Genomic DNA, 24,399 nt, shown 5'->3' with positions numbered 1-24,399 from the left:
GAGGCGATACCAGGTCTATGTGGAACTTTGGGACTAAAGTGATGTCCCTCAAAACGAGGGACACTTGAGCAGCAGGATTGAAGGAATGTCAAGTTGGTGAGTAGCCCTGAGTGAGCAGAGGGGGCATCATTCCTTCTCTTAAACCTTGTGCATCACGATGCTTCCTCTTCGACTGTTGTTCAGAATTCCTTCTACCGATGTGACCTCACAGCTGCTCATTTTGTTTTAGTCACATTTATCTTAAATCAGGGTTTCCTTTACCTTGTTCTTGGAATTTAACAATGAGCACTAAAATATGTATGAGATTTATACTTTTGAGATATATACTCTGATGCAGTTCACGGGGATATTTCAAAAGGACCAAGCAGTCCTGCTTGGATAGTGTTTATATTTAGTAGAGAACGGAGCAGGGGCTCCCAAACCAAAAGGGCCCTGATCTTGACAGGGGCTTCTGATTACTACACTAATTGTTCTCCATGGCAGGAGAGTGGATTCTCCATTTTTCTCAGTGGGTGCTGGGCTCTTATGGAAAATTTGGCCACTTTCATTTAGGTGCTTAAATGAATGCTGGGTTCTTTTTAAAATTTGACCCTAATTGTGGGTACTGTGCACTTCTGGAAAATCTGGCTGGCCAAGAATAAGTGTCTGAATCTTGCACTGCAGCTTACATATCAGTTCTTCCCCCAGCATATCAGTGGAATTTGTAGCCATTATGATTGGTCTTCAAAAAGAACAGGAGGATTTGTTTGGGTGCAGTAATCTGAATGTAGAGTGTTTTGTATATTTTAGGACACTGGTCACCCAATCAGTTTTTTTCTTTAGATGGGCAGATTTGGCTGTAGTGAGATCCTTAATATATATGTGGTGACTTTGGAAAGACCTGATTAATTCTGACTACTAACTGAGCCATAAATAAAATGGACTGGGGTAACTGGCACCATACACAAGACATGTATTAGCTCCTCTGCCTATATTGTGTTCCCCACTCTTGACATGCTCTGGTGATGAGTGGTAAGACTGGTCATTAAAAGCAATCTAGGAAATAGTCTAGTTGCTTTTGTGGATCTTCATAAGGCTATGGGTCTCATCCTCAAAGACCTCCACAGGCTCCCTGTCTACTGCAGAATTACTCTCCTGATTTCCAAAACCCTGCATAGCTCTGCTTCATTTTACTGGGTTTACAAATGCAGCTCAAAGCCTGTCGTGCACCTGCTGCCTGAGCTCTGGAATCAGGACACCAGCCTCCCATGGTGACTCGTTCCCTTTCGCGTCCCCTGCTCCAGTTATAGAATCCTAGAATATCAGGGTTGGAAGGGACCTCAGGAGGTCATCTAGTCCAACCCCCTGCTCAAAGCAGGACCAATCCCTAACTAAATCATCCCAGCCAGGGCTTTGTCAAGCCTGACTTTAAAAACCTCAAAGAAAGGAGATTCCACCACCTCCCTAGGTAACCCATTCCAGTGCTTCCCCACCCTCCTGGTGAAAAAGTTTTTCCTAATATCCAACCTAAACCTCCCCCACTTCAACTTGAGACCATTGCTCCTTGTTCTGTCATCTGCTACCACTGAGAACTGTCTAGATCCATCCCCTTTGGAACCCTCTTTCAGGTAGTTGAAAGCAGATGCAAAGTAATTACAATCTCTCATCTTTGGAGATGCTCCTGTCTTTAAGAGCGTTAACTTTTCCCTCCTACTGCCTGCTCTAGCATTTAAAGGAACATGTATTTTTGGATTTCAGAGTAGTAGCTGTGTTAGTCTGTATTCGCAAAGAGAAAAAGAATGCATCCAATGAAGTGAGCTGTAGCTAATGAAAGCTTATGCTCCAATAAATTGGTTAGTCTCTAAGGTGCCACAAATACTCCTTTTCTTTTCATGTATTTTTAGGTACTGGAACAAGCACTTTTCCCTTTTGGGGTGTGTTCTTGCATGGTTTATTCAGTGTTTCATCTGTCCAGACCTCCACTTACAGCTTGTGGAGTCTTTCCTTTTTAGCCTCAGTGCTGTCACATAACTCATTTGCCTCCCCCCTTGTTCCAATTTGTCTCTATGTAATTAATCTCAGCTGCCACTTCCTCTGCCTCCCCACCTTGTTCCCTCATCCCACGCAGATCCCTGAGCCTCATTCTCCCACTCTGTTCTGCATGCCATCCTCTGTGCCCCTCCGTGAAACACCTCCCACTCCTTCAAATGCCTCCTTTAAAATTCCCGTGGCCCTCTGTCAATCATCTTCACTTGCTGCTGTATTCTCAAGAGGACGGTTGCATGTGCGTTTATTGACTTGTGCGTGCAAGTGGCTAGATGCATTTTCCCACTCGCCAGATTTGTGTGCAGTCACAGCATTGTGCACGCAATCTAGATGCATAACAGCATACCTAAATTGCCTACAGATGGTGCCTTCTGTGTATTTTCATGGGCTTTTAGCTAATGTAGGCATACAATTGTGTAGCTAGACTGTGTGCATGTAATTTAGGGTTCTTGAACACTCAGACATAAACAAAAAAGACGATCAGGCTTCAGAATTTTTAGTCATCAATAGCTTGTTGAAATCCATAAAAATGTTTTCTAGTCTTCATGTTGCATTCCCTTACGGGCACAATCATTTACCTCTTAATTCTGCAATGTGCATACCAGACTGCGTAAACACTCTTTACTAACCATTCCTATCTAACCCCTCCATTCTTGTACCCTGAATAAATTACTGCTTTACTTGGAAATTCATAGAATCATAGAATATCAGGGTTGGAAGGGACCCCAGAAGGCCATCTAGTCCAACCCCCTGCTCAAAGCAGGACCAATTCCCAGTTAAATCATCCCAGCCAGGGCTTTGTCAAGCCTGACCTTAAAAACCTCTAAGGAAGGAGATTCTACCACCTCCCTAGGTAACGCATTCCAGTGTTTCACCACCCTCTTAGTGAAAAAGTTTTTCCTAATATCCAATCTAAACCTTCCCCACTGCAACTTGAGACCATTACTCCTCGTTCTGTCATCTGCTACCATTGAGAACAGTCTAGAGCCATCCTCTTTGGAACCCCCTTTCAGGTAGTTGAAAGCAGCTATCAAATCCCCCCTCATTCTTCTCTTCTGCAGGCTAAACAATCCCAGCTCCCTCAGCCTCTCCTCATAACTCCTCATAACTCAAATTCTGTCTTTCTGACTGCAACGCATCCTCCTACAACTATAGGCTCCATGTTCTGATACCCTAGCTGGCTAAATGAGGAAGATAGTCTTCGTTTCCATGGTTATTTTATATTCAGCTGAAATCCTTTAGCTGCTCTCTGAACAGAGCATATGTTGAGTAAAGCAGGAATTGTCCATTCTCATGTGGATCCTACATTTAAATCTAATGGATACATTTTAAGAGGCTTCAGAGTAGCAGCCGTGTTAGTCTGTATTCGCAAAAAGAAAAGGAGGACTTGTGGCACCTTAGAGACTAACCAATTTATTAGAGCATAAGCTTTCGTGAGCGATTCTGGATAGGCAAGGTACGAAAGTACTGCTTCCTGAAATTTACCAAGATGGTCTGTGACTGCCCTTTTTTGGGGCAAACCTTAACCCCCGACCCCAATTACATCATTGTCGAATATCAAACGTGAGGCCCCATCCTAGAAACCGTTACTCGTGTGATTAGTTCTTGATAGCAGTTCTGTTCTAAACAGGTGGGGGTTGCTCTTATGAGTCCAAGTTTGAAATGAGTGAAATTTAATTGGGGATTGGTCCTGCTTTGAGCAGGGGGTTGGACTAGATGACCTCCTGAGGTCCCTTCCAACCCTGATATTCTATGGTTCTATGAGTGGACCTGTGCTGGAAGCTCTTTCGCGCAATGGCATTGGGTAAGTCCTCTCTTCAAGAGAGGCTAAAGCACTTAGCCTGAATCCCATTGACTTTCATTAAAACTAAGGCTCTTGAGTGCTAAGTCACTTTGGAAATGGGACTTAAGTGCTTTTGAAAAATTTATTACTTGTCCTTTGTTTGCAAATTGCCATGTACACTTACACACCATATAAATAATAATGTGTTTACTGTTTGTATCCAACTATGACAACTCCTATTTCTGTAATGGTCTGACCCCCCTGCTCTCCATGTCCTTCAGCTTCTCCAAACAACTCGACTCCAACTTAGCAGCTCAAGCCCATGTGTATTTGAAACAGCAACTTATTTCCTTCTTGAAAACTTTCCTCATCATTCTTTTCTTTTTGGGGGGAGGTGGGCAGCTAACAAACCCCTGTGGGCAATGGAGGAAGAGAGATTCATGAAGGAAATGATCTAGGTTTTAAGCATCTCATGTGGCCATATTAAACATTGGGTTGAATTTTTTTTTGTTTTAAATGATGGCAAAATGCCTTGAAGGCTGTAAAGCCTTTGCTGGTCAGTCTCATTTTTCTCTGCAAATGAGCAGGAGACAGATCAATCTTGGAAAGCTTCCTAGAAAGACATTTCACCCGGCAAGATGAAAAAGTGGGTTGACTGGGAAGAACACGCTATGGTGCAGATATTAGGACACTTTCTGCCTTTTGGTTTACATCCATCTAACCCTTTTGAAACCAGCAACTTAACAGTATGGTTTCCACTTATTCCACTTTATCGCTAGGTTATAATGACCCGTGGCTCCAGAAAAACAGATGGGTTCTGATCTACCATTCCTTGTGCACTTAAAGAAGTCAAAATTTTCGGTACGCAAAGAATTTCATTGCATTATCCCCTATTCCAGTGCGGGATCCGAAAGGACCTAGCCACTTCTTGGACAAATCTATATTTGACTTTTTCAGCGGTGTTAACACATGGTAACTAACATGACTGTATATTCTAGCATCACCACCTTACAAATGTTTGTTCCTGAGTATGTAGCTACGGTTAAACACAAATAAGGACTAATATTTGTGTAGTGTGCATACTAGAATCAGTTCATTTCCGTAGGTTAATTACATATGTTAACGTGACTGAAAAGTCAAGTGTAGACGTACCCTTTCAGGGCAAATGGGGTGTCCTTGCCAGCTCTAATGGGCTTGCTTGAAACCGGCTATGCAGGTGCTGTTTCAAATTCTTGGGCCCCTTATGGGAGCTGTGTGCTACACCACCGCCGATTCATGACACAGAGCCCTTTGGATCTTGGATATGTCAACATGCATGAAACATACAACCTGGGCCCCACCATGACTTAAAGTGAACCCCCCTGAGACTTCAATGCCGCGGAGCAGATGCTTGGGCTGGATGAATAATTGATGCTTCTGCCTGCAGCCAGAAAGCACTCTGGGAAATGGCATTAGAAGTGCGTCTTTAATCAATGATGCGTTTGAATGAACCTGGGAGGTGGGGAAAGGAGACGGAATGCCTGCTGGTCTGGGAAATCCCTGTGTGAATTCAGTGCTCCTGACGAGTGCCAGATAGACGGCTCTGGAGATGGATGTGTTTCAGGTACTGTGTAAGTTTCCTTCACACTTCCACGGTCACTGTGCCTCAGCTCTACCAAGAGGCATCATCTCGAGGGCCAGGGGGGACACATTCAGGCGTTGGTGCTTCTGCTGAGGCTATGAAACAATGCTGCCAATGCAGTGTTGAGCTTTATGATGTGGACACATAAGCACCGGGATCTGAATGGATGTTACTACTTAAATAATAACGTTCCACTGCTTTTATTAGCGTGTTCTTCGCTTTCGGTATTTTGCAGAACAATCCTCCCAACCATTGTTGGAGTGACTACAATGGCCCTTTATCAGTGTTCTTTCAGGTCACCTGTCTTTCTGATTATCTGCCTTGCTTTGCAACTTGTGACCCCTTGTTTACAAGTTGTAAGAATAAGTTTTGGAGGACGCATTGAAAAAAAAACAAAAAAACTTCCACTGCAGCAGTAGTTCGATCGAACGTGGAGAGGAGACTTACACGCTTTCTATTGCTCTGTTTCTAAAGACCACTGCGGATGCGCCTAGCTCCAGTAAAGCCCTATATTACATCGTTCCCTTTAACAGCATGATAGAACCTCAGTTAGCTTCTGAAAAACTCTGAATAACATTCAGCACAATGTTCGCAGGGTGGGCACGGGGCCCGTCTTCTGAATGAGCCCTAACGGGGCACTACCACTAGGAAAGATTGCATTTCCATCCATCGCCAGTCGCACCTGAAGGAATTTTAAGGCCTGGCTTGACAAAGCCCTGGCTGGGATGATTTAGTGGGTGTTGGTCCTGCTTTGAGCAGGGGGTTGGACTAGATGACCTCCTGAGGTCTCTTCCAACCCTCATCTTCTATGATTCTAAAGAGGTTAGAGAGACAAAACACATTCCATTTCACTTACTGTGAGGTTTTCTTCCCTCCCTTTGTTGCTCCGTGGCTGACGTACAAACACGCTGCCCTTCCGTTAGGGCAGACCGTGTAGCCACAAACTAGCCTGTGACAATGATTTCCAAAGACCACATCCTCCCCTTTCCTCACAGGTGTCTCTGAAAATGGATTTTCTAAAACTGGTGCCAGTGAGAAGGGGCTTATTTCCGTAGAGACTGTCTGCCCCAGATTATCTTCTCCCTGATGCAGGAGTAATTCCGCTGAAGTGAGTTGATTTCCACCAGTGTGAAGAGAATCAGGCCCTATCCCTCTGGTGTCTAAATCACAGCACTTGGTGCATCTGCCTGGTACAGAGCCATATTGCAAATTCCACTGTTGTACATTATTAATACACTTATAAAACGAAGCTGTGTGAGTGAGCATCTCTGAAAGATTAATCAGGCACTGAACAGCAAGCAGGTGCTTCCACTCTGGGCTGCGATACTGTCAGCTCTCACATGCTGGGTGTGTTCTGTACGAGGAGCAGAGTCCGCCACGTAAGCCCAGCAGGCTGCAGAAAGTGACGGCTTATTTGGCAACACTCTTGCCTTGAGCTAAGTTCTGCATTAAAGCCTCAGCACAGGGGTCAGATAGCGAATGACGTTCGGAGGAGCCCCTCTGTCATAAATTAGCTGAAAGACTGTACATGGCTTTAAGAGCCCACTGCAATCTTAGCAGAAGTTGAGCTGCTTGCCTGGCATCCTAGACGAATTCCAGTAGGGGTTATTCTGCTCTCTGGGGACCTTATTTGCAGCCTTCTGTTTGCTCCATCTCCTGTCTTTCCATGGTGTTGTCCTGTATTGCTGAAAATCCTCTGTGTTCCACCTCACATGTGGCTGTATGTCAGTGATGGGTAAAATCATCCCACTGTGTTTAATATAGGTCTATATGAATACTGCTGCACTCTGCAGGTCAATAAGTGGGCATAGTTTACATGCTGAACTCACAGAAGTGTGAGGCTGAAGCAGAAAAAAAGATAGTGGGAGAGTAAAAGGCTATCTTGGTTTTATCTGACACCTCTTTAAACCCTCTACTTGGTGGATTTTCCTGCCATGTTCCCTTTCTCCGTCTCGACACGTGCATTGTATTCACTGCTCACAATAGCAGATGCCTATTTACTGCGGTGCTGTTTACATGGGTGTTTATGCCACCTCTGAATCAGGCCTTTAAACACAGTTGCTAGCAGCCTGGTAACACTGTTTCCCTAATTACTGCAGATGAAGATGATCCCTTTTACCAATGCACGCCATTCTGCTGTATCCATACCTACAGCCACAGATGTAAAATATTTAAATATCTCTTGCTAACATAGCTCTAGAGTGAGCAGAGGCTGGGCCATGCTGAATGGCTTTGGGGCGGGGACTCGCTAAGGACAGATCTGCAGGACTGACTTCCTGGTTGAGCAGAAGGAGATCAGGACCTTGGACAAGGCACTGTCCCTGCTAGGGTATTTACTGTATGTGTTCAGAGTAACCCAAACAGCGATGCCCCAAGACAACAAAACAATCAGACACAATCCCTGGGAGTGTTGTTCTGCCTAGTCGCCCCTCTCCCTTTCCTGGTCTTTCTGTTCAGCAAATATACTCTGAACTAAACAGCACCTCTGACAGCAGTAAATAAACAAATCCTGGAACAAACATCATGTTTGCTGTTGTCACATAGATCTTTCTGTCTCTGTGTGTTCTATTCCTTTCCCCGCACCCTTTGCCTGTGAGAAATGTAACTTCTTCAGGGCAGGGAACTACCTGCTCTTGGGTTTGTACAGCCCCTAGCACCATGGAGCTCTGCTCTTAAATGGTCCATAGGCACCACCAAAATAAACATTAGTAAGAAACTCAGGATCTGTGTCAAAATCTAAATCAAGCCTGAAGGGAGGTAACTGTAGGCCCTTGATGGGTCCTGATTTGCTAGGTTCCAAAAAGCCAGGTAACATCTGTGAATGTGCTGTTAGCTCTGGGGAAGTTCAGCTACATTTCTCCTGTGGAAGAGCTATTGTTCCCACTCAGCTCGTCCTGATTCTGTCTTTTGTCTTAGGCTAAGGCAAAGTGGCCTTATTTGTTGTTTCTTTACATGAATGTCATATTCAGTTCTGCACATAAGCGGCTGTTGTTTTAGCAAGGGGTTTTCCCAGAAGTATTCCTCCTTAGCCTTGATAAACCCAGTGTCTCTGGAGTGTGAGGAAGTGTCAAATCTATTGGCTTATTTTGCCGATTAAAGAAACACTTCTCATCATAACCACAGCAGTACTGTTTGGCAAGCAAATGTAGTGTGTTCTACTTTGCTAGAAGGGCTTATGCCTTGCATCACAGAAACTATGCTGAGAATCTTGGGTGAAATTCTGTGGTCAGACTCAGTATGATCCTTTCTGGGATAAAAATCTATATCTTTAATAATATAGCACAGTGTTTTGCAAACCACCATGCTGAACCTCTTCAGACACATTGGCTAGTTTTTATTTATTAATAATATTATGTCTCAGAGCTTTGGTGCTTGTAAGCATCGCTTCATAAGGAGGACCATGTTCAGTAGCACATTATCAAATTGCTATATATTATTTAGATACTTTTACTATGCTTGGCTACCCCATGGATTCCCATGCAATCTTGTTTTCACACATTCTTGTTGAGCCCCATTTCTGCATCAACACCAACAAAGAGACACAAAGTCAATTTTGCTTTTGTTAGCAATTGATTCCTTAGGGGTTTTTTATTAGTGGCCATCGATAAATAGACAATCTGGGCTGCATTTCAGTTTCCAGCAGGGTTGACTTTTATAGAAAGGCCCTGCTCCAAAGAGCTTCCAGTCTACATCAAATGTACAAGGAATGAGGAGAAAAGAAAGGAGGGGATAGAGAAAGGGGGGACCATGGTTAGACAGTTAAATTGGACTATATGCTTGGGCGTGGGAATAAGGGGAACCACCCCTTTCTGCCTCTGCCTGGGGTACCTGGATTTTGGGTCAGGCGTGCAGGATTAGAGGAGGAGGAGGAGAATGAACTGAACCTCTCCCTCTCCAATGCACTGGCCAATGCAACTAAGCTGATGCCGGGAGATTGTAACTTTCTCCTGGCATAGGCTAGCAGAAAACTATTCCTCACCAGAGCCATGGGGAAACAAGGAGGGGATTGTGTCTGAGTCACAATGCCTTCCAGAGTTGTTAAAGGACTGGTGCAGCATACACCCCACTCCTTGCTCAGAGCTGGGCTGACCGGTGAAATCTGCCCTTTTGATGTTCGTCTTGGGCTCCTATCCACAAGGGAGAGAGGCAGCAATAGAAAGCATGTGAATCCTATCAACAGCTGCCTGAATTTTATCAATTTTGGAATGAAAAATGGCTCTTTGACCCAAATGAAGAATTTTGTGGAAAATCTTCACTGGAGTTGAAATTTTCTAAGTTTTTATGAAAAACTGAAAGCTTTGCCTATTTTTGGCTTCCTTTTTTTTTTCCTTCTGCAAAACGTGCCTTTTTGGAAAATTTAAACAGTACATAACGCCCTATGAGAAATAATTGGCATCTTTCAATCAGCTCTTGTCACATCCTATTGTGAACAAACTTTTCAGGAATCATAGAATATCAGGGTTGGAAGGGACCTCAGGAGGTCATCTAGTCCAACCCCCTGCTCAAAGCAGGACCAATCCCCAATAAAACCATCCCAGCCAGGGCTTTGTCAAGCCTGACCTTAAAAACTTCTAAGGAAGGAGATTCTACCACCTCCCTAGGTAACGCATTCCAGTGTTTCACCACCCTCCTAGTGAAAAAGTTTTTCCTCATATCCAACCTAAACCTCCCCCACTGCAACTTGAGACCATTACTCCTTGTCCTGTCCTCTTCTACCACTGAGAATAGTCTAGAACCATCCTCTCTGGAACCATCTCTCAGGTAGTTGAAAGCAGCTATCAAATCCCCCCTCATTCTTCTCTTCTGCAGACTAAACAATCCCAGTTCCCTCAGCCTCTCCTCATAAGTCATGTGTTCCAGACCCCTAATCATTTTTGTTGCCCTTCGCTGGACTCTCTCCAATTTGTCTACATCCTTCTTGTAGTGTGGGCCCAAAACTGGACACAGTACTCCAGATGAGGCCTCACCAATGTCGAAGAGAGGGGAACGATCACATCCCTCGATCTGCTGGCTATGCCCCTACTTATACAACACAAAATGCCATTGGATTTCTTGGCAACAAGGGCACACTGCTGACTCATATCCAGCTTCTCGTCCACTGTCACCCCTAGGTCCTTTTCCGCAGAACTGCTGCCTAGCCATTCGGTCCCTAGTTTGTAATGGTGCATTGGGTTCTTCCGTCCTAAGTGCAGGACCCTGCACTTATCCTTGTTGAATCTCATCAGATTTCTTTTGGCCCAATCCTCCAATTTGTCTAGGTCCCTCTGTATCCTATCCCTGCCCTCCAGCGTATCACCACTCCTCCTAGTTTAGTATCATCTGCAAATTTGCTGAGAGTGCAATCCACACCATCCTCCAGATCATTTATGAAGATATTGAACAAAACCGACCCCAGGACTGACCCCTGGGGCACTCCACTTGATACCGGCTGCCAACTAGACATGGAGCCATTGATCACTACCCGTTGAGCCCGACAATCTAGCCAACTTTCAACCCACCTTATAGTGCATTCATTCAGCCCATACTTCTTTAACTTGCTGACAAGAATACTGTGGGAGACCGTGTCAAAAGCTTTGCTAAAGTCAAGAAACAATACATCCACTGCTTTCCCTTCATCCACAGAACCAGTAATCTCATCATAGAAGGCGATTAGATTAGTCAGGCATGACCTTCCCTTGGTGAATCCATGCTGACTGTTCCTGATCACTTTCCTCTCGTGTAAGTGCTTCAGGATTGATTCCTTGAGGACCTGCTCCATGATTTTTCCGGGGACTGAGGTGAGGCTGACTGCCCTGTAGTTCCCAGGATCCTCCTTCTTCCCTTTTTTAAAGATTGGCACTACATTAGCCTTTTTCCAGTCATCTGGGACTTCCCCCGTTCGCCACGAGTTTTCAAAGATAATGGCCAATGGCTCTGCAATCACAGCCGCCAATTCCTTCAGCACTCTCTGATGCAACGTGTCCGGCCCCATAGACTTGTGTACGTCCAGCTTTTCTAAATAGTCCCTAACCACCTCTTTCTCCACAGAGGGCTGGCCACCTACTCCCCATGCTGTTATGCCCAGCGCAGCAGTCTGGGAGCTGACCTTGTTAGTGAAGACAGAGGCAAAAAAAAGCATTGAGTACATTAGCTTTTTCCACATCCTCTGTCACTAGGTTGCCTCCCTCATTCAGTAAGGGGCCCACACTTTCCTTGGCTTTCTTCTTGTTGCCAACATACCTGAAGAAACCCTTCTTGTTACTCTTAATGTCTCTTGCTAGCTGTAACTCCAGGTGTGATTTGGCCTTCCTGATTTCATTCCTACATGCCCGAGCAATAATATTATACTCTTCCCTGGTCAGTTGTCCTATCTTCCACTTCTTGTAAGCTTCTTTTTTATGTTTAAGATCCTCAAGGATTTCACCGTTAAGCCAAGCTGGTCGCCTGCCATATTTACTATTCTTTCAACACATCGGGATGGTTCGTCCCTGTAACCTCAACAGGGATTCCTTGAAATACAGCCAGCTCTCCTGGACTCCTTTCCCCTTCATGTTAGTCCCCCAGGGGATCCTACCCATCAGTTCCCTGAGGGAACTGATGTCTTAAGGATGGGAAATTTACTCAGCCAGGGGAGGTGAGCAGGGGGTTGGACTAGATGACCTCCTGAGATCCCTTCCAACCCTGATATTCTATGATTCTATGATATGTAACCAGTTATTGAGGGACCGAGTATCTCAAGCTGCCGATTGTCTCAAATAATGATTGCGAGGTCCTCAGCTCCCATTGACTTCATGGAGTGTTGCAGATGCTCCATGCCTCAGAAGTCTCTTGGTCCTAAATAACAGGCCTGATTCTGCAATGTCTTTCTAACACAGCAAGGCAGGGTATAAATCTATAGTATGTCCGTTTGCCATGTAGCAACCTCCTATGTGGATGCAACAACAGCGCCCTGAAAGTGCTGGAGTGTGGCTTGGCATACTAGACTTGGCTACTTCGCTTTCAAGCAGTATTACGGCAGACTGCACTCCAGGACTTTCACTGCCTCATAGCGGTGTCTACACAGGAGAAGGGGCACTGTAGATTCAGGGGCACTGTAGATTCACACCCTGACTTGCCACATGGTAATGCACCATAAAGACAAGCCCTAAGAGCTGCTAAATACCTTCAACTCCTTTTGAATTCTGTAGGAGTTGTGGGTGCTGAGCGCCCCTCAGAATGCTCAGGACCCTGTAAGACTAGGCCCTGTGTTCTTGAGACCCCGTGCTACTTGCTAAGAGGATGAGAGGCTTGATTTGTGGGAGGAGGATACTCTCTCAACGTGATGAAAAATTGAGTATGTCGCCAGACTGCTGGGAACAGATTCTGCACTCGGTTACATCAATGTAAATGTGACCTCGTAAATTACTCCATTGCAGCTACTCTGCATTTACAGCAGTGTGGATACAAATGGCTACATTCTGCTAGCATTTTCCCTTTTAAAATAGGTGTTGAATTTACCCTTCATTTTCAGGCTCTTTTCTGCGCAATGTGCTTCCTAAATTTGTCAATTTATTAAAAAATACAAACAATAGACGGAATTATATTATGTTCTTTTTATATGGTACTTTTGCTCTCAAAATACTTCATTTATGAAGTCCTCCTTCAATATTCTACCTTGTGATTGTTCTCAGATAAATCAGGGGTAACATTAATGAAACAATCTTGCACTTAATTAACATCTTCATTTTATCTATCTGGGGAAAATACCTGTGTTTATATAAACAGGCTGCTAGATATTACCATTTTATGGTAGAGATTTTAAAAGCTGACTAGGGGCAATTACAAATAATGGGAATTGTGTCCCTAAATTCCATAGCTAGATTTGAAAATACCAACCTCTGTTATACCTAAATTGCAGTACAGTACCTCCATTTTCCTTTTTTATCATTTCCATTTTTTTCCATTAAGCTTTGGCAAAAACAGGACTACACTTCGTTCTGTCATGAGTAGCTAAAGCAAATTTTGCACAGCAATCATGCTAGCTAAAGGGAAGTGCAATAGTGTATATTTTGGTTACTGTGTACAAAATGTTTGTAAGTATACAATAGTGAACAGCCAGAGCCAATCCCAAAGGAGATCTGACAGGTTCATTATTCATGGGATATAACCTCTTGAGAATATGCTCAGAGGCTGTTGTCTAGCTGCCATCTTTAAAGAGGGGGATCATCACCCGAACAGATTTCATTTTGCTTTGCTTTGGTAATGCTTCCTGTGTAGCACACTCTCAAACCTAGTTTCTAAAGTAATGTGTTTTGCAATAATATCAAAATCTAGGTTAGCATATTTTAAAACTCGACACCAACACTTCTTTCAATCTGAGCATTTTTGTACTTCACCTAGGCTGGACTTTCAGGAAAATACAGCAGAGAGCATCTTGCAAAATGCATCTAAGAAAAGATCACGTTCACCCTATCATCTGCACTGCACAAAGAAGCAAGATTTGACCAGGTGGAAAGACAAATTGTTTGTCATTTTTAAAAGACACCCCCTTCTCCCAGAAGAGCATCAATCACTGTGGCCCCAATTCAGCAGAGCACCTCTGTTTAGCAAAGCACTCAAACACGTGCTTAAAGCCCAGTGAAGTCAACAGAACTTCAGCATGTGCTTTGCTGGATATGGATGGGTGCAGGGGGTATGTGCTTCGAAGCAGGGCTGCAGTGGAGCCTGAGCGGGTGATCTCATGGAAAACACTGTGAATCCTTAATGTGGGGCGGGGGAGGGAGAAAGACCAAATTTTAAAAAACCAACTAGTTCCTCAAGTCAGTAGAGCTACTAAGATTTACCCCAGCTCAGGCTCTGCCACTTTGCCTGTTACCCTCCTTATTGCACCAAGGATTTATTTTTAAGGTAGACTTGAAGCAGAAGGTACTTTTGTGCCTGGAAGATGGAACTGTGAGTGACGAGACGCTCATTCTCCCAAGTCTTGTATGGTCCGATTTTTCCAAATACCTTTGGAAGCTGCTTGGATACCATAGTAACGGGCTTGGGAGGAGAACCGGATGCTCCATTCGAACCTAGCAGAATCAGGCCAAGTGGCAGGCCCAGTATTAGATAGCATAGAGTGGTTCTTGAGCCATACAGAGCCTGCACCGAGTATAATTCACTGGAGTCTTGCCCTGGACTTCATTGCAAGCAGGAGAAAATTCTAGCTGTACCTGAGGGCACTTGCACATCTCAGGATCATGCCTGATTTCTAAGCTGGTTGTGACCTACCTCGTTTACAGGCCACCCCACCATATGCATTCCCTGCTGTCACCCCCATCATCCCATCTCTGCAGTCTCGGTCCTGGGTTGGCATCGACAGCCTGGCTTGCAAATCGGTGACACAACGGTAGCACCCAATCAAAAGGGAAGAGACACAGCAAATGACCTATCAGGATGCTTAGGCTAGGGACCACCCCACTTTGAATCAAAGAACGATCCCCCGCCTGTGTGCTGCAGCCATGGAATGTAGCAAAATCTTCTTAGCAGACTTAATCATAGAAGATTAGGGTTGGAAGAGACCTCAGGAGGTCATCTAGTCCAATTCCCTGCCCAAAGCAGGACCAACCCCAACTAAATCATCCCAGCCAGGGCTTCGTCAAGCCGGGTCCTAAAAACCTCAAAGGATGGAGATTCCACCACCTCCCTAGGGAACCCATTCCAGTGCTTCACCACCCTCCTAGTGAAATAATGTTTCCTAATATCCAACCTAGATCTCTCCCACTGCAACTTGAGACCTTGCCATCAGGCCTTAAGCAGAACCCCTGAGGCCAGTGGAGAGTCCTGCTATCGGAGGGCCAGATCTTTGAAGTCATTAGAGTTACTGATACACCAGCTCCCGATAGTACAATATGACCCACGGGTTGACCTACTTTGGTGGAAGGACAATATAAGCTTTCAGGATTCTTGGCCTGCGTGTGAAGGCCTTGGTGTGACATGAGCATATTTAGGGTTTTCTGTATGTGGTGGGTATTTTCTGATTTCCCCTGCCTCCCCCCCCACCCAGTGTTTAATAAATAGGTAAACTAAAGTTGACTCTCTCTTTCTTGGAGTCTGAAGCAGGGTTTTTAATGACTTCAAGTATTTTTCTCTTGAATTGTACACAAAATTGGGCTCCCTCTGAAATGAGAGATTGGTGAGCAATGGTAAAACGTAGGTTCACACCATACTTATTTTCAACACTGCAAAAACTGTAAAAGTCAGGGATTTTCTGTGTGTATTTAATACAAAGCGGTTTATTTTGCTTCTGTTGGATTTTATTGGGTTTTAACCCACAGCAGAAGGGCCCATGTGTATTATAACAGCTTATGGGTTTGAGTCAACTGATGTCAATTGGGAGCAACTCCATGGGCCAGATTCTCAGCTAGTGTAAATCATAGAATATCAGGGTTGGAAGGGACCTCAGGAGATCATCTAGTCCAACCCTTTGCTCAAAGCAGGACCACTCCCCAATTTTTGCCCCAGATCCCTAAATGACCCCCTCAAGGATTAAGCTCATAACCCTGGGTTTAGCAGGCCAACACTCAAACCACTGAGCTATCCCTCCAACATAGCCTCAGGGACTTCCACCGAGGGACAACTTACACTGGCTGAAGGTCTGGCCCAATGGAGTGAGGAGAATTGGGTGTTGTGTACTTCCCATGCTGATTTTTCTGAGCACTTTAAATGATGTCATCCAAATGAGAAGTAATTCTACAGCAGGTGAAAATGGATCTGGGGCTTCTCTCGCCCCAGCGTGACACGGGTGTAACACCACTAAATTAAGTGGAGTCACTCTTTACGCCACTACAAATCTGGGGAGCTGAATTCAGCCTACCAGCGTGAAAGTTGCAGTTATTTAGTCAAGGCTTTCACCTTTGCCTTATCAGAATCTCCATGTCCCTTGCCATCTCTTTGTACTGAAAGGAGGTTCAGCTTGCTGTATGCTCAGATTTGCATTAAGAGACAGCGTGGGGCGTTTGGGGGAGGAGCAGAGAGTGGGCTTTTCATTGCCCAGGGGAGAAATGGGAGAGGGAAATGAGATGCAGCATGTAAATCTAGGAATACATACATAAACATAATGCTCTGTGAAAGCACAGACAAATAACCTATGTGCTCTGCAATCTCTAATACTAAACACCAGCATAAAACACACTGTTTTCATTAGATTTCCTGCTGTCTTTATTAGATTTGCAGGACAATGGTTCTTACTATTGTATTTCTTTCCGTAGGGTTCTGCTACTTTTTTTAAAGGTTGGGTACGGCAAGCAATGGAACACACACACACACACCCATAAATGATGCATGCTGCAGGTGCTGTTATTGCATCTGGTTCAAACCCCAGCTCTGCCCAGTTAAGGGCTTCGTTAGCAACTTGCCATGGGCCTGCAGCTCTCTTCTGATTTGCATGAAATGGAGCAGATTGCAGCTGCCCTGGTCCTCCTTTAGTCTTGGCGCTCACTGGAACAAGGTTTACACCAGCATGGTCAACTTCGGTGGAGCGGCTCTTGATTTGTATCCGGGCATGAGGAAATCAGAATCAGGCCTGGTTTTGTTCAGTATGATCAGCTTCCCAGAAGGTTAGGAGACTTGATTGGCCAGTTCCCGATTCCCATTACATTTTTCTGGGAAGTGGATGTCCATATCTCTTCTGTGTCAGACTTTTAAAGCTGCATATGTATTTTTGGGCCTGGATCCTGTTAGGTGCGCTGAGAACCTCCAGAGACCCCAGGGGAGATGAGGGTGCACAGCAATTTGCACAATTGGACCTTAGGAACCCCAGCCACGGACCAGGACCCCCCTGCTGACTCCGAAGCTGGAGCACCCATGGGGGAAAAGTGCTCAGCACCCACTGGCAGCCCCGCGGATCAGCACCTCTCCTCCCTCCCAGCACCTCCTGCCTGCCGTAATCAGCTGTTCAGCGGCATGCAGGAGGCACTGTGCGGGAGGGGGAAGAGGCAGGACAAAGGTGGAGCAGGGGTGGGAAGAGGCTGGGTGGAGACTTGGAGGAAGAGGTGGAGTGGGGTCAGGGCCTGGGGCGGACCGGGGGTCGAGCACCCCCCAGGAACAGAGGAAGTCAGCACCTATGCCCCACTGGGCAAGGTGCTGTACAAACACAGAACCAAAAGATGGTCTCTGCCCCAGAGAGCTCACAATCTATGTATAAGACAAGAGGTGTCACAAAACACAAGACTTCTTCTTTAGTTCCTTAGTTTCTCTAAGCAGGACTTAAATAGAATCATAGAATATCAGAGTTGGAAGGAACCTCTGGAGGTCATCTAGTCCAACCCCTTGCCCAGAGCAGGACCAATCCCAACTAAATCATCCCAGCCAGGGCTTTGACAAGCTTGAGACGTCACCTTGTCTTTGCCCTGGTCCGCTCTGTAAAAGGGAACGTCACCCAACCCAAGGAAAATAAAACGTCAAACCTGCCTGGAAATACGGGAATAATCTTCCTATTAAAAGAGAATAGTATTAAGGGACATGCTGTTAAATAGCTGCTCGGTGGATAATTCAGACACTAAAAGCTGTTGGGTGCATTTGCGGCAGAAATCGTCCTGACTAGCTATAGGGGAGGGACTTTGGTGACCATTTTGGCCCGTTTTTTTTAGAAATTGTATGTGTGCTTAATGGCCTGTCCTGGAGCATCAGGCAGACCTTGCCGTACACTTGAAGGAATGAATAAATTACTGGTTATCCTCAATGGCAGTGATTGATGAATATCATGCTAATTGTGGGGCCCAATCCTGCATCGCTTGCCCACCCAAACAATCACTGACTCCTGTAAAAGCCAGGATTGTGCAAAGAAGGCCGGAGCAGACGCAGTGGAGCTGTGGTGGTAATAGAAGAGAAGGCAGGCCAACGAGAGGCAAGTAGAAATACCAGATACAAGAAATGTCTTTCCCAGGCTACACGAAAGTAAACTGTTGCATAGGGCAAAGCAGAATTTATCCCTATTTTTTTAAAATGGAGATACCCAGATTTTCCGGCCAGGAGCCCATGGTGTCTGTTCACTCTGACCACCTGCTTAACGCAGACCACAGAACTTCATGGCTCGTTCTGATGCCCAACACAGTAATTACAGTGGAACTAGAGTACGTTTTCTAGAAAGACATCAGGTTTTGATTTAAAGGTTGCGGGAGATGCAGCCTACCACTCGGTCAGCTGTACCAATGGTGAACTCCTTCGCTGTTAAATAGATTGCCCCTTATTTCCACTTTGATTCTGTCTCGCTTCAACTTCTGGCTCTTGTATCTTGTTATGCCGTTTTTTGGCTATGTCTACACTACCCGAGTAAGTTGACCTAAGCTACGTCAACTCCAGCTGCATGAATAGGAGCTTAGGCCGACTTACTGCTGTGTCTACACCTGAGTTGCAACGTGCACGTTGCAAAGCGTTGAAACAATCAAATGCTTTCACACTACTCCACATGGAGTCCCTTTCTATGAATCTACTCTGCCCCAAATCCTCTTCCCGGCTCTCGTAGTGCCATGAAAACAACAAAGAGTCCGGTGGCACCTTAAAGACGAACAGATTTATTTGGGCATAAGCTTTCGTGGGTAAAAAACCACTTCTTCAGATGTTTACCCATGAAAGCTTATGCCCAAATAAATCTGTTCGTCTTTAAGGTGCCACCGGACTCCTTGTTTGTTTGGTGGATACAGACTAACACAGCTACCCCCTGATACTTGTAGTGCCATGAGTTTCTCATTTTTGTATTTCTGCATATTGTTCCCATCAGTTGGTGTCAGTTTTTTTCCCATTAGTTCCATGTTTTTTCTTAAATATGGCCTGTGTTTGGATGTTTCAACTTACAAGTATTGGATCCAATCCAGACACTTTAACACTGAATACAACAGGACCGCTTGCGTGCTCAGAATCAACCAGACGCTTAAATACTTTGCTGGGTTAGAGCCAGGGTTAGTTAGATTTTTCAGCATCTGGGTTTTCCCCTTTATCTGCCCGGTGTGGTGGTTGGGAAACAATCAGGTGCACCTCTATGATTTCCATAAGTTAATGGATTTTCTGGAGTATTTCTTTGCGCCGCTACCAGTTTGCAGATTCCAAAGGCGCGTGATTGCATTTGCACCCTAGGGTACGTCTGCCCTACAAATGGAGAGGTGACTGCATTCCATGTAAGCATACCTGAGTTAGCTTTGATCTAGCTAGCTTAAATAATAGCAGTGAAGCCAGAGCAGGACGGACTGGCCACTTGAGTGCACACCCAGGCTCCTGGGTGGACTTGTACAGCCCATGCTGCCGTGGCTTCACCGGTGTTGCTGTTGTTGGAGCTAGCTAGATCAAAGCTAGTTCAAGTCTGTCTACACATGCTGCAGTCACACCACTGATTACAGTGCAGACCGACTCCTAGCATGAAATTGTCAAGGGATTGGGCTAAATGGATGACCGAGGGCCAGAATTTGGGAAGGTGTAAAGGGGCAGAGGCAATAATTATGTTCAGCTGGAACGTATTTCAGTTATTCCTCCATCTTGAAAAACAACCGGCAAAGGAGAAGGAACAGGCTAAGCCTATTAAACTGGAGTAAATCCGGTGGAATTACTTTGGCATTGAGCCAGCGTGAAGGAGTAGAAAGTAAATCCTAGTTGCCTGAACTGAACACTGGGAGTCAGTTACTCGCCTGGTGAAAATGGGTGTGACTCTGTTGTCTCTGAGGATCTGGCACGTGGAAGTACAGAGGGCAAATCAACTTCTGGTCCTCACGGCAGTATTCTTAAGGGAATAACAAATCTGAAGCTTGGTTCTTGTCCTTCTTGGTAGGGGTGCCGTGCTGAGGGCACTTGCTGGCTTTCGCCGATCCAAATAGCGCTGTTAAATATTCAGATGAAATGGCAGAGGGAAGGCAATTAGAGCAGGCTGTTATCAAAAGGTAATCATGTCTCCGGAGGAGCAGAACCAAGGAGTCTCCTTTGTGCTTTGGTATATCTCAGCCCTATGATTATCTCTCCTCTTAATCTTGCCCTCCACACTGCCCCATCATTCCTGGTGCCGGTGGTTATGCTGTTCAGAGGCACTCAAGGCCTATCTTTATTCTCGACCCTCATAGAAAGTTCTCCAGCTGCTGTGGCCCTGCTTTGGTAAAGAGATTACATCAGTTTCCTTATGCACACAACTCTCAAGAAGTTGCACCAGCTGGATATGCATGCCATGTTTGCTACATGGCAACTTAAAGAAAGAGCTCCGGATTTACTGAGTTTGTGCCTCTCATTTTCATGGGGTCAGGGCTTGTCAGGGGGAACTGGCTTACTTGCCCAAGGGATCAGTGCATGCTAACTTGACACCTCCACAGACCTGAGATCAAAGGCGTCTTCGGTCGGTTCTCAAACTCGTAGACCGTGGATCAGCAGTGATCCACGGTTGGCCTGTTAAATTAACCCCTTTGAGAACCAAGGAGGAGAGGTGGTCCCTGAAATGCGCTCTCAATGATGAAAGTGCAACGTGCAATTAAGTTACAGAACCGCTGACTGATATCCCACACGCAATGCGTTAGACGGAGCCCTCTTCCCTAGAGGACAGCATGCTGGTTCTGCCACCCGCTCTTTTTCAGCACCGACCTGTTGTGTGATTTGGCCACCCCAGGTAGCCCAACATCACAACCCTCCCATCGGACACGAGTCTTGACCCATAGACCTGAGTTCAGTAGGTGTTTGCGAATGGGACAGGCAGCTGGGTGTATTTTGCAGTACTTGCCATATCGGAAACTGGCAATGAGGGACCCATCAGCTGCATATAGACTAGGAGAAGAGATATTGCTTTTCCCTTTCATTCTTGTTGTTGGTTGCTCTTACTTTCTGCTCTGGGCTCGGAGGAAGAGCAGACTTCTAGCTGATCGAAAATCACACATCAGTTCTTAATTTCCCAGTTGTTTTGCACACTAGAAAGAAACACTCCGCTCCCAGCTACTACTGGGCAGCGGAAATTCATGCCCTTTCAGCGGAAGCTTTAAAGCACTTTCTCTGCCTCTGAAATACCTCCGGTTCTTCACTTGTGTGAAATCTGGCAGCTCTCTGTCGCTCTCCACAGCTGGTGGCCACCTCTCTGAGTCCCACTTACCAGCTGCTACTCTAAAACCTTCCCATAATCCTTTGCAAAAAGAAAAGGAGTACTTGTGGCACCTTAGAGACTAACCAATTTATTTGAGCATGAGCTTTCGTGAGCTACAGCGAAGTGAGCTGTAGCTCACGAAAGCTCATGCTCAAATAAATTGGTTAGTCTCTAAGGTGCCACAAGTACTCCTTTTCTTTTTGCGAATACAGACTAACACGGCTGTTACTCTGAAACCATAATCCTTTGCATCATCCTAAAGCCTCTTGTCCCCTCCCATTTGACTCCCTGTTCATTGCAACACTGGCTGATGAGCAATAGAATGTGGAGCTTGACAGGACCAAGTGCCTGTAGCCACGAGTCTTCTCCCTTGTGGTTTCTCCCTTGTTTCTTACGTTGGAAACTGACACCGAGCGTTGCTACAGACTAGTAGCTTATATCAGTGACAGACTCTGTGCTCCAGCCTCATGGCTTGCATCAGCTGGCCCAAGAGTCAGGAGTTCCCCGGGAGACAAAGAATGTGACAAAGGGGAACGATCAGGGGATGCTGAAAACTTGCTGCCAAGGTAACCTCATCTAATGATAACTGCCCCCAGCACTGATGAGCAGCATGTTGCAGACAGGCTTCGGGTCAGCAGCATTCAGCCTCCAGTGGGAGACACACCGCTCAGATGTTGTTGCAGGCCTTGTCTTTTATTCGTATTGCAGTTGCGCCCAGGAGCCCCAGTTATGGACCACCACCCCAGGGTGTGAGGTGCTGTACGAACACAGAACAAAAGGACGGTTCCTGCCCCCAGAGAGATTACAATCCAAGTTCTTAGGGATTTTTTTTATCCAGCCACCGTTCTACCACAGATGCTGCATCACCAGAGAGTCTTATGGAAGAATGAACACAGGACGCCACTGGTATTTTAACCACTGTGTTGTCTTGAGTTAAAGATTTTGTGGTTACAGTGCCAGCAATCCTGAAGTCGCTACGTGTGTGCGTGTAAGGAAATTATAAAGCTAATTTTCGCACAGCCTAAGAAATCAACAAAAGAATTCAACCTATTTAGACTGCAGGTACATCTACATCTGAGCTGGGAGCAATGATTCCCAGCGCATGCAGACATACCTGTGCAAGCAGTGTGTCTTGTAGCAACCCGGGTGGCCGCTCAGGGGAGCCACCCTGAGTACCATCCCACCTGAGCCCCCCAAGCAGCTGCCCGTGCCACAGATATACTGCTAGTTTTTGGTGCTAGCTCAGGCAGAGCTAGTGAGGGCATGTCTACATGAGTTGGCTCAAATGTAGATGTGCCCATCGCAGTTTCAGGGTAACTGCACCCGCATTCCTTCCTCCATGGTTCACTCCCTGAGTGCCCAGACAGGTCTCAGGTCTCCAGCCATCACCTGGAAGGCAGGGCAGGGACCCTGTCCCACTGGCTTCTGACTGGGAAATTTAAGGCCTTATCCTGTGATATCAACAGTCAGCCAGACTATGTAAAGGTCAGCACCTGTGCTTTGCTTTCGCCAGGGCTATGAATGTTGTGTTGCCAGCAGTTACGAGTTACTACCCAGCTCTTTCTCAGTAAGCACCTTTATTCTCAAGGTAAAAGCACCACAGAGAAAACATGTTTCAAACAGTGAAAGTTCTTCTATGCATATTAAAAGCTCACCAGAGGTCACCTATCAGTCTTAGGGGGCCTAGTAGGCCAAAGTGTTTCCAATACTTCTACAGGGGTTGGGACCCTTGGACAGAAGGTCCATGTCTGAGTCAGTTCAAAATCATCCCTTTGTACCAAAAGCCCTTTCTTTGTCTTGGCAAAACCCAACCCAAAGCAAAATATGGAAACCACTCTGGGGATGGTACCTCTCTACAGTTGTTTAATCTCAGTAATTCACCTTAATACAATAGGATCCCCAAAGATACTGCAGGGGTGGCGATATCTGTCACGGTACCCTGTGGGCCATGGAGGGGTCACAAGTTTCCACTAGTCACTGTTCCGGCATATGGGTTAGAGCTGTGACAGAAGCGGCCTGCCAGTGGAGTGGGGTGTGAATTCAGGGTTTGTGCTGGAGTTGTTTAAGCTTTATAACACCCCGTGTGACGTAACAGCCGCGTTCCCATTTTGCAGACAGGGACAAGTTGGAGCAGAGACAGGTGTCTTTCCCACCATCACACATCCCATCAGTGACAGAACTGGGAATAGAAACTCAGGAGTGGAGCTGGGCTAAACTATTTTCACCAAAAGAAAAAATGTAGTTTCAGGTCAGACTGAAACATTTTGTGGATTTGGGTCAAATTATTTTGGCCATAAACGAAAAACACAGATTTTTTTTTATTGGCCTTTTCTAAACTAAGGGTTTCAATTGTTTTTATTTGAAATGCCATCTCCTTTGGAATTTCACTGCAATATTCTTTTTAAAAAAATACGTCTTCCCCCCAAACACAATTCATTTCGTGTCAACTGAAACGATTGCTTCAAACTGAAGTGAAACTTTTTTCTCTTTCTTGGTTCAGCCGCTGAACTGAAAACTCATTATTCCCCCAATTCCACCCAGGAGTCCTCACTCCCCGTTCTTTGCTCTAACCTACCAGGAGTCCACGCTGCTCGCTCCCTTATGATGAAACGCCAGCTACCTATGGATCTGGCCATGTGCTTGGGGGAAATGTTACTGGATGTAAAGATGGCACAGAAAAGCAATGTGTGGACTCTCTGCCATGTTTTGCCCAAATTGCTAAAAGGGTTTGTCTAAAAGATGCACGAAGGCTGAGGACTAATTTAAGATGGCAGTTAGCAGTGCTATCTCTGGGTAGCTAGTTGGCTTTTTCCAGCTGTGTTGTACTTACTGGAGGACAGATGGAGGGCGGTGACCTACTGTATCAGAGAGCTTATCTGTCAGTGAGCTTGTTTCCTAGTTCTGCAAGCTTCATGATGCTGTTCAGCA

The 24,399-nt window shown here is 45.6% G+C and overlaps 2 protein-coding genes across 2 annotated transcripts in view; both read left to right on the top strand.

Annotated features, from left to right (window-relative positions):
• The window catches only part of FIGLA (folliculogenesis specific bHLH transcription factor), a gene marked incomplete at both ends in the record, with an annotated part of 34,183 nt that extends 21,501 nt beyond the window's left edge, over window positions 1–12,682 (top strand). Inside the window, one exon of the mRNA XM_084615227.1 lies at window positions 12,596–12,682. Coding sequence (XP_084471353.1) covers window positions 12,596–12,682 — 87 coding nt within the window. The remainder of the gene's footprint in view (window positions 1–12,595) is intronic.
• The window catches only part of ADD2 (adducin 2), a 96,059-nt gene that overhangs the window by 4,152 nt on the left and 67,508 nt on the right, over window positions 1–24,399 (top strand). The window lies entirely within an intron of this gene.

Source organism: Lepidochelys olivacea, assembly GCF_965140295.1.
Source record: "Lepidochelys olivacea isolate rLepOli2 genome assembly, chromosome: 26".
Classification (NCBI taxonomy): domain Eukaryota; kingdom Metazoa; phylum Chordata; order Testudines; family Cheloniidae; genus Lepidochelys; species Lepidochelys olivacea.
This window is presented reverse-complemented; position numbering and strand designations above follow the sequence as displayed.